The sequence below is a fragment of the Kryptolebias marmoratus genome, linkage group LG24 (assembly GCF_001649575.2).
Source record: "Kryptolebias marmoratus isolate JLee-2015 linkage group LG24, ASM164957v2, whole genome shotgun sequence".
Taxonomy (NCBI): Eukaryota; Metazoa; Chordata; class Actinopteri; order Cyprinodontiformes; family Rivulidae; genus Kryptolebias; species Kryptolebias marmoratus.
The window spans coordinates 4,788,129-4,804,338 of record NC_051453.1 but is presented as its reverse complement, the minus strand read 5'-3'; the positions used below and the strand labels follow the sequence as shown (position 1 = coordinate 4,804,338).

The following is a 16,210-nucleotide window of genomic DNA, read 5'->3' as shown; positions in this document are numbered from 1 at the left end:
AGATCTTCTGCTTCTGGACTGCTCTGCATCCCCAGAACCAGAACCAAACGAGGAGAAGCAGCTTTCAGTTTCTATGCACCACAAATTTGGAACAAACTTCCAGAAAACTGTAAAACAGCTGAAACACTGGGTGCCTTTAAATCTCAACTTAAACCCCACCTGTTTAGAGTTGCTTATGGATAAATTAGGGTTAGAGTGCGGGGTTTTGATGTCTTCGATGTTTTTCTTTTTCTTACTGTTTATTCATTGTCACATGCTGTTTTTATTTTGTTTTTTATTTATGTAAAGCACCTTGAAATGCCTTGCTGCTGAAATGTGCTATACAAATAAAATTTGATTGATTGATTTGATTGATTTAAAATCTTATACTTTTAAACTTAAGCAGGAGCGGTCAGATCTCTTTGATTTATTGATGCCACATGATAATGAATCCACTCATGACAAATGAAAAAACTTGGAAATAAGATGCTCAAGAAGACATATGTGAAGTTGAAAAGGAAATCCTAAAGTCTGAAAATAATCAGTTAGTACAAAAATAGGGATACTGCAGTAAACTGCATTTACTTCAGATTGTTTTTGTTTTGTCTTTGTCTATATCGTGTATTATAATTTTAACATTGTTTCAAAAACAACCTTGTTTTTCCTTTCTCCTCTTTTCTCTTCTCAATATAACTTCACCACCAAAGACGAGGACTTCTCCAACGAGCTCCCCTCATCGTCGTCATCACCTTCCTCCCCTGACCTTGCTGCCTCCTCCTCTCCGACTCACCCTGAATCTCCCCTGAATCCCGTCACCTCTGAGACTCTGCGGCTGGAGGTCGCTGCCCCTCATTACCACAACAACCAGCTGCAGGTCAAAGTGTTCTGGAAGTGGCCTTACCACGGTGAGTTTAAACATTTTAAAACTCTGAGTTTAAAATGTTACATGACTCCAAAATTCACACATGCTCATTGCAGAGACAACGATCTCTGGATCTGAAATGGGAATAAGAATAACTTTGCATTTTAAAAATGCAATACCAGATGAAACTGATTTCTTCACTTTCTTTAAATCCTATCATTCTACTTTACACAGAATAACAGACTGTCTTGTTTGAGCCTTCTTCTGTTTTCCTTTCTTACAGCCAGACAGAAACACAGAGGTCCGTACATTTTGCAGTGGCGTCCTCATACCTGCAGCTCCAATGTTACGAGCTCGGAGAGAACAACAACAGTGGTGCAGGTATGCCTTCTTTGTCTGTGTGCAAGAACCATTATACAGATGTTTTTGTTGCTTTGCGTGTGCATGTGGGTCAGAGAACAGATTTAATCACCACAACCTGGAATGTTGGGTGAAACTTTCTGCAGTCATCTCTCTGTCTACTGTCAGATCTCTGCTTGAAATAACTTTATGTATCTGTGAGAATCTATTTTACTTTCTGAATAAATTTCTTAGCAGTTTTTGACTTTATGTGCCATTACAATATGTTCTGACCTATTTTTTGTGAGGAAATCCCCTGTTGTTTTCCCATGCAACCAAAACTTTAACGTACCAACTTTTACTGACATTTTATTATTTATTGTTACACTGTTTGCAGTGTCCTTTAGGTCAATCGTTTTTTGTCAGAATTTGAACAAATAAATGGCCATTTAAGCTAAAGATTAAATAAAAAAAGAAGCTCTAGGCAAGTAGAACCTTTCGAAAAAATTTGCTTGCATAAAGTTTATTGGGTCCATTTTTTTTGTCCAAGATGTGTCATATAAAACTGCTGTGTGCAATTTGCAGAGTTTACAGAACATGATTTCAGGCTTTTTGAAACAGTTACAGCGTTTGTTGCCATTTAAAGCTGCCAACTTTAAAGCTGCCAGAGAGTCCTGTGTTTATTTTAACATGGAGCTAACAAGTGCTTATGCTAGACAGGTGCTGAGACAATGACTAGAGGTAATGTACATATTTGAAGAAGCCCTGGAATAGATCAGTTTAAACAAGAAAAACTGCTTGTCCAGCTATCAGCTATTACTGTACGTCTTTATCAGCAATATTAGCTGTAGCTTAAATTTAGCTGTCTTAAATTCCTCTTCCTACAGGGCACCCATCACACCATTAAAGGCCTCCAGTTCGCCTGTAAGTACAGGGTTGCAGTGGCAACAAAGGTTGACCCAAGGTCAGAGGCTGTTGCCTGGGTGACGACCCCAACTTGTGCCTCCGTCAGGGTCAGAGGAGTCAAAGCTTTGCCCTGCAACAGTGAAAATACAGGTAACTAAACACAGATGTACTGAAAGGGCTCATTAGAGTTGCCAACGGTACCTTAAAATAAAAAAACTGTCTTGTATTTGAAACAAAAAAAAACACTTTCTTTATTAAAATGATAAGGAACACATTTGTGTTTAAGAGCCAGTTCAAAACTGATGATTAATCAAACAAATAAACTATTAGGCTGTAAATATTTGCTGTTCTTCAAGCTGGCTGTTATGTTTCGTATCATTCGAAACACAGAATCCATCACTTAGTCAGAAGTTGCACATTTTGTGATACTGTTTGCATTGGTAGGATACATTAACGTCAGCGTGAGATTGAAAACAACAACAACAACAAAAAAAACAAGCTTGCAACCAAAACCAATGAATGAAAAACTGAAAAAAAAACTCTAAAAAAATATAAACTGTTATACATGATTAAAATAGGAGTGGGAAATATCTACAAGGCGCACTACTCAGTCTGACGCCAGAATTTTAGATTTCCTCAACGAGGAATTTGTGACACTGAACAACATGTAGTGGGAAAATAAAAATACTCAGAAGGGAGAGGCAGCAGGATTTACTGTCAGCAAAACAAACAGCGATTTAGTCTAATCAGTGATGAAGATTCATGTCATGTTTTTTTTCTGCAGGGAAAACCTACTTTGGTTAACTGAAGCTAAGGAGTTTGTTGTTTAAGCTACACTTATCTGTGACATTGTACAACTTTTTATTTAAAGTGACATTTCAAATTTAATTTATGAGATCATATTAACAGTCAGGGAACCTTTGCAGACACAAACTGCAAATTTAATATCAGTGAATGATACTTTTAATGTCTTCAGAGTATTGTTTGAGACAGAAAGGAGAAGTTCTTTTTTTTGCTTTGTTGCCAGGCCAAAAATAAAATCTTGTAATTCCCTTAAATCTGTATCACCCTAAAATACAAATCTGACTGATTTCAGGTTTCCTGATAAATGTTCAGTTGTTGCATTTTCCTTGATGAAATTACTCTAAAGAAAAAAGGCATCTCACAAATAAATATCATCTAAAACGTTACACAAATATTCCACGTTCCAACCTGCTCAACCAGTGTTTCTTATTTCAGTTTCTGAAAGTTGGTCCCCGTAGTTTTAACTTAACCTTTATTTGAAAATCAAACAACATATATGTTAGTTGATATCTTGACTCAAGTCTCTACAGTAATTTTATTTAAACTCAGATGACATGAAAAAGGTCACTTTTTTAGAGTGTTAGGAAGTAGTTAGGACCATTTTTGTGTTTTGAGTTGAGGCAATATTTTGTCTTTTTGTATCAGAGCGCCCCCTGTCCCTCAGGAAGGTGGTACTACGACCAGAACGACTGACTGCAGACTTTCAACAAGTCAATGGCACCCTGCTAACAACGCTTCGCTGGAGAATGTCCCATCATGCACTGGACTCGGCTGCTGTCGAGGGCTTCCAGTTCACCTGGACGCTGCAATCCGAACTCAGTGCAGCAACGGAAAGACGAGAAGACGCACGTGTGTCCCAGACGCAGACAATTTCACCGGTAAGAAAAGGCCTCTCTGTGACAGCAGTGAGGTAAACGAAGCTGGTCGTGACTCAGAACAAAGGATGGGAATACTTTGCTACATGTATTTATTTTTAAAATTCAAACAATTATTTTGACCTTTTCTTAATTAAAAACAAGAGGAATCTGTATGGTGACACGTCATCAGTAAGTTGATAAAAGTGCTATCATTCATAAATTTCAATACATGCATAACTTTATCATTATCCTCTTGCTAAAAATCAATCCAAACAAACACCGTTTAGTTTCTTCAAAATAAATGTGAGCGACTGAGACACACTTTTTAAAAGTTCTGTGATTTTTGAGAATCTAAAGCCACAAATAAATTTATCAAAAGAGAGACTAACATGAGGGTTGATCTGTGTTTTACTCTGAGATGCCACTCCAAAATTGTATGAATCCAAGATGAATCTTTGTGTTTTCATGTTGTTATTTGTGCATTTACCTTGTGTGTTTTTAATTCTCCAGTCGGAGCGATTGGTCACAGTTGAGGCTCTTCAGGCTGACAGCACGTACCGCCTGCAGCTCCAGGTTCTGACTGCAGGTGGCAGGAACGGGGCGGCAGTCTCAAAAACCATTCATACACCAGCAATCAACAGCACACTCTCATAGGTATTAGCATATTCTTTTAAAGACGACAGTCTCCTCTAGCTGTTTCTAGAATTAGTCATTTAATGACATGATGACACTATTAAGAACATTTTATTTTTTTGTTTTGAGACTATGTACATTTATTCATTCCTTTTTTAAGGCCACAACAAAAAAAATGCAACTTCTCGCTGCAACTCGGACATTTTTACCAACATGCACTTTTCTGCTGTGGTTCACTGTGCAGCAGAATTTCAAGTGTTGAAATTGTGTATAAAAATGTAAAATAAAGAAACTCTCTTTGTATAAGCTGAATTTCTCTTCCAGTGTAATTTTTCTGCTTTGAACTCTCTTTTACTAAACTCAGATTTCAAATGTCACGAACATTGTGAGCCTGTACAAACCTTATTCTTTTTTTATCTTTTTGTAAAATACATTTTTTAAAAATTACTGAATCAACTATACCTTTTACATGTTGCCATTTTTAAAGCAAAGTACTTACAATTATTCTTTGCAGTAAAAGAGCATATACTTCTTTTTTAATAAAATAACATTTTACAGATGTTTTCTTGTGGCATTAGTCTTGATCATAATAAATGCAGTATTGTAAGAGATGTGTATAAAAGAGTGACTTTCTGCATCTGTTTACTATTTAGGTGGTATAAATAAACATCTTACATTTTACTAGCCAAACAGACTTGTAAAAAAAACTTATTTCCTGTTGTTTTTGATCTTAGTCATGATAGTCATGCATAGCAACAGACTGATTGTTCTCAAAAGATTATCCCCTCCATTGTCCTTGATGTGCAAAAGTCTTAATGTAAGCTCAAATGTTTTTATAATTTGTTTACTTTATCACTCTGTCATGCATGAATTTGATTGTTTGATGCATTTTAGAGTTATATCATTTCTTTGAAAAGGCTGAAAGCTGCTGGTGTCATCCAGTCTGTAATTACAGTGTAAACATTTTTCTCTGTTTGACTTTCCACTTTGCATAATTTTGTAGTTAATTCATTTACATTTTGACCCTCAGCTTTATTTATTATTTTGTTGTACTTTTTTGTAATTAAAAAATATTAAGACACATTGTGTTTTGCATTATTGCGGTGACAAGGTAATGTAGTAATTGCATTAATTTACCAGTTATTGCAAATAATTTAAATGACTGCAAGTTCGCTTTATTTGCCATGTCAACATAGAAAGAAAGAAAGAAAGAAAGAAAGAAAGACAGACCTTTGGGGGGTTTAGGTGTTGTGCCACAAAAAGCACCCCGCCATCAAAAGGTGCTTTTGAAAGCCCAAAGGATTTGTGTTTGTCATATTATCTACGTTTTGATATATATGTATACTTTGTGCATCTCTCCTTGTATTCGTATATAAATATATATCATAAAATCTTGGAGGTAATAAACGGATCAATTTGTTACGTCCAGCGATGGGGCGCTTTTGACGGCAGGGGTACTTTTTTCGGCACAACACCTGCGGCTGCAGCGACAAGACCGACGTCATGACGCAATCAACGCGCGACGGCAGCTTGAATTGTTTCTTCAAATCGTGGCAAGACGAACATCAGTTTGATGTTTTATAAACAAGGTGGTGTACGGCGACCTTTACTTTGAGTTTTTAAAGTAGGTTCAGATGATTCAAACTTAAAATATCTTAAAATGTCGACTTGCAGCTTCTTTAGGTTTAAACGCCTTCTACTTCCCTTTGAAAATGGAGGAAATCGCTGCTTTGTGTTGTTGCTGCAGCTACTAGCTCAGTCAGCTAGCTCCAGGGAAAATGGGGAGAACTTATTTGCAACTTTGGGAAATGTTATTTTAGACTTAATTGATTCATTTATGGGTACAGGTGCTGTTAATTTTAACTCAGCTGTAATTGTTAACACGAATCCGTAACAGTTTCATGCTTGTTTGTGGAAGCTAAAAGCTGCAGAATAGAAGCTAAAAACAAAAATCATTATTGTAAATCAACTGTAGGTACAAACATGCATTTAGAGCGAGGTTTTATGTGTGGCATAACATTGTATTGCATGTAGAAATGTGTGTTTTTAGAAAACTAATTCGGCAGTGCTTTTCACTTCAATTAATAGCACACTGCAGAGTTTTAGTGCAGAAATTGTCTTTCTGGCTTAAAGATTGATTTGTGAGACTTAGATGAGCAAAGTCTCAAATAAAATAATTATAATAGTAAGCTTATTAGAAAAAAACTTTAATGTTTTAATGAACTGCTTTCCCCTAAATAAAACCCATTTATTTGTGAGAAAAGGTGCATTCATTTATTTATTTTCATTTGCAGTAACTGAAATATTAGAAAGTGCTTTAATCTGTATTTGCTTTGTTCATATGTTCGTCATTTCCCTTTATGAAGACAGTTCTATTTTATATATGTGTAAACTAAAAACTAAGTAACTTTATTGTTTTTCCCCTTTTCCTTTCCCCTCATTTTCCTATTTTATGAGATAAGGAGACTATGGTGCCATTGTAACACCGAAGAGCCCTTACATCTTGCTGTTTTCTAGTCTGCTGTCGTCGATTACTTCTATGGTGGGAAAGACTCGAGAACCATTACTTCTCTACATCAACATACAGGAGAATACCTGGAGGCAGGAGTGAGGACAAAGATTAAGGAAGAACAACCACAGAGAGGGAGGAGAAGATCGCAGTGTGTAGAGGGGGCACTGGGGATGGGGTTGGAGAGCCAAAGGCGGACGTCATGGTTCACAGCAACTCTTCTTCCCCGATGAAAACGGCAGCATCTGCTTCACTCCACCAAACAGACTTGACTTCCAGCTCAGATTCCACTCAGGTTCCTCCTCTGACTCCTGCTGATGTAAAACCTCCTGTTTTAACCAAAATAAAAGCATTAAGCACAAAGTCATGCCCAGCATCCATCGGGCCGTCTCCACAGACACCAGCTCCTGCTCAGAGCCTGGTGAATGGCCGTTCATCGGGCAGAAAAAGGACTCCTAAAGCCTGTGATTGCTGTGGCCCTAACAGTGCAGGACACAATGTTGTGACCTTGGGCAGAGGAAGGGGTACGCCAAGAGGGAGAGGGAGAGGAAAAGGAAGGGGAGCTGGCAGAGACCTTGGTGACACCCCTAAAAGAAAAGTTGGACAGTTGGCAGGCATCAAGAACTTTGATTTGACCAAGGAGAAAGTACAGGAAGCAGAGGATGAAGATGACACACGAGAGAAGTTGCAAACGTCTGTGGCTAATACACTGTCACAAAATCCTGTTCATACAGCTTTCCAAGCCACCTCACAAGATGGACCAATAAGAAACACTGCTGCTCCAAAGAAAGAGGTTGTGCAGAAAGAGGAGGGTGTGCTGATGCCAGATTCAGGGGTCACTGGTGTGGTAAAGGAAGGAAGTGATGATGAAAAGGAGAAAAAACCATTAGGACAGGAATACAGGGGAACAGTAGCAGTTAGAGGTCGAGGGAAAGCTGGGACTGCATCAAAAATTGAGGTTAATATTCAAATAAAAAGCAGAGGTAGAGGTCATGGCACGAGTTCAAGAGCAGGTGCCTTAGCTCAGTCAGTGTTAGTTGAAAACCAAGATTCACAGATGGACCAAAATGACACTGGCTCTGTTAAATGTTTGTTTGGAAATGGAAACATGGTAAACTTATCTGACATGGACGGAGAGATGGAGGACCACAGCATGATTGTGTGTGAACCTGCAGATGAGCTGTCAATCCCACTACAATCGAGTCCTGCTTCAAGATCGGGATCTCTCCATGACCTTGACTCTAAAATGCAGGTGGACCAGGTCCCTGACCAAACAGACCAAGTGTCTTTCTCATTAACGCTGCCCAATGGAAACCTGTCACCAACAGACTGTGACCTGACATCTTCACCTGCGAAGGTTAAAACATGTAACTCAGCCACGGTTCCCCCTCCACACCCAATAAGAGTGAGCGACACAGAGTACCTCTGGGCATTAAGTGACCACAAACTGTACTGTCAGCCTGGGACCTGGGCAAAAGATGGGACAGAAGACATGTTGAATAAAAATCAGGCTGAAGAACTAGTGATGGATACAGATACACAGAGAAAGGAAAGCCTGGAGCAGCTTATTGATACTGTTCATGGTAAGATATGTATTGAAAAACACTGTTTTAAGCTCTGCTATGATTTTTGGGTTTAGTAACTTTCATACTTATCCTCAAAATATTTAACTTTATTTAAAATAAATTTCCCCATAAAAAGCATTGAGATTTCCTCAATTCCTTCAAAAAAAAAAGTTGTTCTCTTTGAAATCCACTGCAGCGTTCTTGTTCTGTTTTTGTCTTCTGATGCTTCTTTTAGCTTTTATCTTTATTTGATTAGCAGGAAGTGACTTTTAGGTTGTAAAATAAAGTTGTGGTACTGCTACCTTTTAGAATAATGCTTTTAGGATATCAAATAACTGCCAAATTTAAACCCCTGCCAGATAATAACTTTTGTTTTGTTTTTTATCTGAGTTTGCTGTCTCTGTACAGTCTTTACTTTGCCCTCCTCCGTCTCTCCTGAGGCCAAAACACTTTGCAAGCAGGAGAGTTTTCTGGGTGTGATATCTGCTGTGCGTGGGGCATTTAGAGAGTGTGAGGAAACGAACCCTCCAGTGAATTAGAGGCAGACGATTTAAACGTTGCAGTGACTATTTTTACTTGATTGCTGTGAAATTGTCATTTTATACATTGCACAAGGAAAAAGCTATAAAGCATCAAACATATGAAGGACGTTGTCCACCCCATCTTCTTGATGGACAGTGTGCAGTATATGTAAGAAGACTCATATTATGTAGCAACAAAACCCTCTCAAAGTGTATTAACATTATAAGGACGACACACATTTTATTTAAAACTCTAACTCTTGATTTGATGATGATTTTAAAGAATACCTTCTTTTCTTTTAGAGTTTTTGGAGAGCTTCTATATAAAATATGGCAGCTTCATTCCTCTCAGTGAATCTGATGTCCTGGAACACCTGAAACAAAATGGCAACCCTGACATCACGAGCAGGTCGGTTCACTCCCAAGCACTCTGGACTCATTTCGTCCAGTTTCAGCTCTGTTGTCAAATTCATGAGTATTTTCGACGCTTTCTTTTCTGTAGCACAAAGAAAACAGGAATATCCCAGCTGCATTGTATTGGCACGCCACAATCCTGCAAACGACAGTGAAGATAAACAAAACCGACTCTTTTACTAAGTAAACATTGTTCTTTCTTTCTGTGCGTCTGTTTTATATCCGTTTTAGCGGGTTGGACATTAAAGCGGAGATGGCTCGGTACATGGCGGCGTTGGCGTCTGCTCCTGTTGCAGGCTTCATGGTTACGAACAATAAACACACGCTGAGCCTGGAGGACCTCGGCACCCTGGAGGATCAGAACTGGCTCAATGACCAGGTGAAGAGAGCAGACGGGTTCACAGCTATGCAGAAGCCTTCTTTTTTAAGGATGGAGCTTGTTGTAATTGCATTAATTATAAAGAAACAAACACTTGAGCAGGTTGCACAGACTTTGAACGATATCTTTGCTTATTACCGTTTTACTTTTCTAACTTCAGATTATTAACATGTACGGGGAACTCATTATGGAGGCAACAGAGCACAAGGTAAGTCAGAGTTTAAAGGTTGACATTATTTATTAATGTTGATCCAGTCTGTCTTAATTAAATTAGTGTCACTTCTTCTACAAAGTTACCAATTTAAAGACTTTTTGCTGTCTTTTAGGTTCATTTTTTTAACAGCTTTTTCTACAAGCAGCTGGTCGCCAAAGGTTATGATGGTGTGAAGAGATGGACTAAAAAAGTAAGAAACAAGTTTATGGTTGGCTGGTGGCTGAGCCTCATGTGACCCAGTTAGAGTTTCGTTTCAGCTGCTGCAGGAAATCAGATTTGCATGTGGTCTGGTTGCACCTGTTGGTCACTAAACTCAGTTTGCCGACTGCTTACAATTAAACTGAATCATTTCAACTGAGTTGACTTTGCAGGTAAAAGGTCAGACTGATGAACCCGTTGTCCTGTAGTTTACCATACATGAAGTAATTATTGCTCATGCATGTTAGATAGATTGTGCCGAACACCTGCAGGGATTTAATCCTCCTCTGTATCTAATGTGTCTATGTTAATTTGCATTTGTTTCAGGTTGACTTGTTCTCCAAATGGTTGTTGTTAATTCCCATCCACTTAGAAATCCACTGGTCTCTTGTCACTGTCACCATGGCAACCAAAACCATCAGCTACTATGACAGCCAAGGCATCGTCTTCAGACACACCACAGATGTGAGTACCTCTGCACATGCTGATGGTTTTGTGTTGCTGCTCACAGTTTGAAACTTTAAGTTACTGTAAAAAGTCAATTAGTGTTACTGATGAAGCTAACAGCTTTATTATATAATAAATCTGTTTTGTTAAGTAACTACATGAGTGAAACAATATTCAGCTTTGGATAGTTTATTATAGAAAATCATAATATATACAACTTATATCTCACACTAATGTAAAATTAGTTGTTTGTTGAGGTATTGTGTTTTATTCACACATCCTGTGGAAGTTTCAGTACAAGTATCACTAAACAACCTGATTATTGTCAGTAATGTTTTTGTGGCTATTGTGTAAATTCACATAAAAATGCACCGAATTCTGGCCAAATTATAATTGCAAGCAGAAAATCTGTTTTAGCACCAGAAAAAAACAACCTATATGTTTTAATTAATGCAAATATGTTCATATTGCTAAAAGAGTTGGGATGAGTTGGACCGATATTAATTAAAGCACAATTTCTTGGTCAAATGTAGCTTTTATTCTCCTTCTGCTCAGTTAGAAAGAAATGTTTTGGTTTTTCTGTTCCACTTGCTCTGAGCTTCAGTCTTTCTTTACAAAATGGAAGAAACTGCAGTGTTCCGATGTCATTGTTCTGGCGTGACTGTCGTGTCTGTCTGTGTGCTCCCTATCAGAACATTATGAAGTACCTTCAGTCTGAAGCCAGAGAGAAAAAGCAGGCAGCGTTCCAGAAAGGCTGGAAGATTACCATCATCAAGGTGAGTCTGTCCCCTGACTATATTTATCATTCTGTCTTCACAGTGTCCTCTAACATGGTTTCATTGCCTGGTGCAGGTACAGTTAGCCATTGGTATTTTCTTCTTGCATTTAGCAGAACTTTTAATCAACATATGAGAGTTAATTCCAGGACTGTTTTTAGGAAATCGCATGTTTCTTCATACTGTAACAGCTTGAAAACAGACCTGCAGTCATTTCTCACCCTGTTTACCTTGACTTGATGTCTTCTTAGAGTATTCCACAGCAGAAAAATGACAGCGACTGTGGAGTTTTTGTTCTTGAGGTGAGACATTATTTCCTGTCTTTACTTTTATATGTTTTGCTTCTCTGAAGACAGATAACCTACATAACTCATTGCCTCTAGTCCTCTAACTGCTTCTGGTTTCCATGCTTGTTTATTTTACACTGGCCAGAAACAGCTTGTGTCTGTGCCCATGTTTTAATATAGAGGTTGTGGGTTATTTTACGTCACTGTATGTCTCTTTTCTTTGTCAGTACTGCCGTTGTCTGTCAGTAAAGCAGCCTCTGCGGTTCTGCCAGGACGACATGCCTCACATTCGAAAGAGAATCTACAAGGAGCTCTGTGACTGTCGTCTGAACGACTAGCGGCTGCCTTCACCCACTCTGTGCTTTTCTGGTCACACGAGACGGTCTGTGCAAGTCATTCGCATGTTGTTTTTGACTGACAGCTGGTTATATAAGCTAACACAGCTTGGCCATCTGTATTTCAGGGAGCCCTGACTGCCATCTGCCTCTGACTGGCAGCAGAACGGCTATCACTAGAGACTTTTCTTGGTGACTTGGGGATTCAAGTGACAGCCTGTAGTTGAATATTTCTCGCAAACTTGCAAAGAACTACTGAAGTGGCACCCTACTGACCTTTAAAATGCTGGACTGTCAGATTGTTTGAGGTCCTCTTTAAAGACTTTGCACCTGCACACTTCAGGTTACTTCTGCTTTTTGCATTTACCATCCTGATTCATGTTTTATATGAAAGGCTGAACAACAACAGAGCTCCGACTTCGACTGAAGAAACTGTTAAACCAACTCGGACGGATCTTACATCCCAAAATGGAGTGGCCTTACCCCCTACACGGCCATTTTAACTTGAATTTAACAGTTTTGTTTTGTGCTGGACTTCACAGCTGTAGGATAATTGCAGTTCATATGCATGTTTTATAACATGTTTAAAAAGTTAGCATTTCTTCAGTTCAATGGAACAGATGTGCACTTAAAACTTGAAGGTTGGAGTCGACTGTTTTCTTGCACGGTTGCAGGCCTAGCCACTGAAGTTCAGAGTGGAAACTGAATGTTCCTGTCTTGTTTGGATTTCTCCCATTGCACAGGCTGAAGGCTTCAAAACTGGGATCACATTTTTCGTTGAGGTGCTTGTTTTTGACACCGAACTGCAACCTGTTTCCTAATAAAATTCCATTTTTTATGCCCACATTTAGTTATTTCTTTTCCTTTTGTTGTCACCACACATATATTTCCAGCCCTTTAACTAAAACATTGCATTAACTTTAACACTTGACTCAGCAATTTTTAAGGCTGATTTGTAAATGTAATTTTAAGCTTTACATCTGGCTGCTGATCTAAAAAAACAACCATTTTTAATTTTGTCAGAGTGGTTTCTCTGGCTCTGTTTTTGGTTCTTATGGATACATTAGTACAGGAGTAGAAAACTGTTTCCTCTCAAAAGAAAAAAAGCAACGAACCCTCAGCTTTTTGAATAAAATATTCTGTTCAACCTGGATTTTTGTGTCATATTTGCTTATATGTATTTATAAACTGTGCTGTACCTTTATTAGCCTTCTACAGAGCTACAGAACTCAGTTTTATAATTATTAAAATGTCAGTTCTGATGGACCATTGTCACCACTTTAATTGAACTTGAGCAAGTTGTGAGCATGTGTCCCTCATAAACAACAAAACCCGTTTGCAGATTGGAAGAAAGGTGACTAATGCAGTTACCTAAAGCACAGATGTAGGCACATCTTATCAGCAGAATAAGTGTTTAAATGTTTCTGTATAATTGGGAAAAAAGTTAAAAATAAGTAGTCAAATCATTTAAATCAGTGAGCTTTGAGATGCTTCCACAACTTTTAGGACTTAACTTTTGCCCATTTGAATAATTTGCACATATTTAGGACAATAAACAAATCTTTTCTAGGGTCTACTATTCATGTTCATGTTAGATTGAAAAGCAAATCAGTTGAAAAAATGGCTGGAGGTCAAGATTTGCCCGATGGTACATGTAGATCTGCCTTTAAAGCCAAACTGAGTGATACAGGATGGAGTGGCTCAGTAAAAAAAAGAACAACCATCAAATAGTGATTGCTTTAAATAAGATTTAGAAGAGATGTGAGAACTTTGGTGGACTGCTGATCAAGTCCGAATCAGATTATTGCTGTATTGTGGCCAGAAACTACTCCTTAAAATAAATGCAATTCTCTGGAATCCTTAAGATGTTAAATCATTTGATCCATTTAGATAAAGTCTGAAATATATTTCCATCTGATATGGCCAGAGTCTGGACCTGAACCCAGGGGAGCATCTGAGGATAGATCAGGAAGTGGTTGAACTCTCAGGACGACCGGGCTGGAATTAAACCTTTCTGTCAGGAACAAGAAGAGAAACTTAGAAAGAGAAAAAGTGTCAAAGTATTTGAAAGTTTGCTGCTAAAATGACTTGAACCAAACTCCATGAAGTGTGTCTGCCCTCAGTTATTTAACTGTACAGGTACAGAGATGCTGCTGCATTACTGGATTATCTCCAGAAGAGGGAGCTTGACATTAGTTTGTTTATTTGTTTGTATGTTTATTTAAATAGAATGAATAAAACCCTTTTTGTTCAGAGCACAATGTTAGAAACACATCCCTAGCCCTTCGTCTGAACACTAACGGTTTTACTCTTCTCCAAGGTCTCCTAACATGATTCAAAATCTTAGTTTTTTATAAAGAGAAAGAAAAAATAAATTATTCAGTTCTGTCACGGTTATTATCTTACAGCATAGGAAATTAATTCACTTTTAAGAGGTTTATGCTAATTATGTGCATTATATAAAGATTGGTTCAAGTTTCAAATGACTACAGATGTTTCATCATTTTGTTTTTATCACATTTCTTATACAGAAATATAAAAGCGTTAGCTAATTGCTTTTCTGAATTCTTTGGAATAATTTTGCTTTTGTTAGATGAAGCACTGAAGTCTTTCTTTTCATTCTGATTCCATTAACTTTGCTTTCAGTGCCAACAGTGAAATGTCTGAAACTAATCTTTGAACAGAGCTTTCTGTCATTGGTCAAGCAGCAGACAGGTAGAAATAGGTTGTATAATGAGTTTAAGGTGAAATTTTAATGGAGATATGATTTTTTTTATAACTGATTTGAAAATTACATTTTTTTTCTTCCGCTGTCAAGCTGAAGAAAAGGCACAAATAAAGTGGGCATTCAGACTTTATCTCAAAGCATTTGTGGCTTTGAAAATAACACAGAATGCCACAAAGATCTTACACAAAAAGGGTTGTATAATTTTTAATACATTACATGTTAAAAAATATGAAATAAAAGCAGCTGATTTCTGAGTTCCTGCAGCTTTAACACCAAAAAATCTTGCTTTAAGATCTTCAAGTCATTGATTTATCGATGAACACAAACACACAAGTTTGTATTTTTATCCTTATTAGAACATTGTATTGACTTCTATTCATTTCTGTACCCTAATCAAAACTCAGTTCACACCTTATCCCAACCCAAAAATACATTTCTATCTTATTAGGACCGGCTTTGGTCCCCATAAGAACTACTGGTCCTGACAGGGTAGATCACCAGAAAAGGTCCCAAAAAGCTAACAAAACCCTTCTTAATAAGTCAAACAGTTTGGTTTTGTTCCAAACTGTCATCCAGCCCATAATAAATGGTTGGAAATGTGTCCTTTGCAGATGTCAGTGTCATTCAGTAGTTTCAGAGTGATTTCACTGCGGATGAAATGAAACAGTCTACAGAATATGAGAGGAAAAGTTGGCCCGGAGACACTCTGAATATACAGTATTATGTGAACCTGCCTCCGATTTTCTTTCCCAATAAATCAAATCCATTTCTGCACAGGCAGGTTAAGTGCTGCTGAAGGCTGCTTCAGCCCACTAATGTGGGGGAACTAGAGCTAATAGGATGAGCTGATCTTAGGCTGGGATGAGTCAGATTTCATTCAGTTTTCCTCATTCATTTCCATTTGCCTCTGATGAACTTATAAAACCATTGTCTTAATGAAGCTTTTTTTTTTCTGGAGGCCTTAATTGGGATTTACGTCTTACTGTTATGAGAACAGTAAACTCTAAAATATTTGTAAAGCTCGTAAAAACATAAAAAGCATTCCAGAAACATTAATAAACATTAATAAATCAAGTTAACCTGAATATATCATGACTAAAAAAAGCCTGATTACACTTTAAAGGCATAGCAGAAGCAGTCTGAGGGAAATATTACTCTATAAAATGTCAAATAAACAGCCAGCTGACATTACATTAAAGCATTTAGTTTGTTGGAAATAAACTTAAACAAACTATCAACAACAGCTTGAAAGGAATTTGGAGGGTTTTTATTCATCCCGTTATTTATAACAACTGAAATTGAAAAAAACAAAAACAAAATCATAAGTCTTAAATAAAGAACAATAAAAAAATCAGGTCTGTCTGACGTATTTGAGAGCTGCCTGAGAATAAAAGCTTTCAGTAAAATAACTGTCAAGCTGTTGTGGCTAATTTTAGGCTTATTCTGTGGTGATTTGG

The 16,210-nt window shown here is 37.6% G+C and overlaps 2 protein-coding genes across 4 annotated transcripts in view; both read left to right on the top strand.

The window, feature by feature from the left end:
• The window catches only part of anos1b (anosmin 1b), a 41,281-nt gene extending 35,818 nt beyond the window's left edge, over positions 1 to 5,463 (top strand). The window contains exons 10-14 of the mRNA XM_017420389.3: positions 687 to 884; positions 1,125 to 1,222; positions 2,068 to 2,236; positions 3,536 to 3,768; positions 4,258 to 5,463. Coding sequence (XP_017275878.1) covers positions 687 to 884; positions 1,125 to 1,222; positions 2,068 to 2,236; positions 3,536 to 3,768; positions 4,258 to 4,401 — 842 coding nt within the window. The 3' untranslated portion in view covers positions 4,402 to 5,463. The remainder of the gene's footprint in view (positions 1 to 686; positions 885 to 1,124; positions 1,223 to 2,067; positions 2,237 to 3,535; positions 3,769 to 4,257) is intronic.
• A 400-nt stretch (positions 5,464 to 5,863) lies between these two features.
• LOC108238354 (sentrin-specific protease 3-like) lies at positions 5,864 to 13,178 on the top strand. 3 transcript variants are annotated; one of them, XM_017420369.2, is made up of 11 exons: positions 5,864 to 5,969; positions 6,843 to 8,472; positions 9,279 to 9,384; positions 9,621 to 9,768; positions 9,929 to 9,976; positions 10,095 to 10,172; positions 10,508 to 10,645; positions 11,320 to 11,403; positions 11,655 to 11,705; positions 11,918 to 12,072; positions 12,154 to 13,178. In XM_017420369.2, the coding sequence occupies exons 2-10, from the start codon at positions 7,092 to 7,094 to the stop codon at positions 12,026 to 12,028; spliced, it is 2,145 nt and encodes a 714-aa protein (XP_017275858.1). In that variant the 5' UTR covers positions 5,864 to 5,969; positions 6,843 to 7,091; the 3' UTR covers positions 12,029 to 12,072; positions 12,154 to 13,178. The 3 variants fall into 3 exon arrangements, with proteins under 3 accessions (XP_017275858.1, XP_017275857.1, XP_017275860.1); XM_017420368.3 differs by having other exon boundaries at positions 5,890 to 6,004; XM_017420371.3 differs by having other exon boundaries at positions 5,890 to 6,004; positions 6,838 to 8,472.
• Positions 13,179 to 16,210: the final 3,032 nt, after the last annotated feature.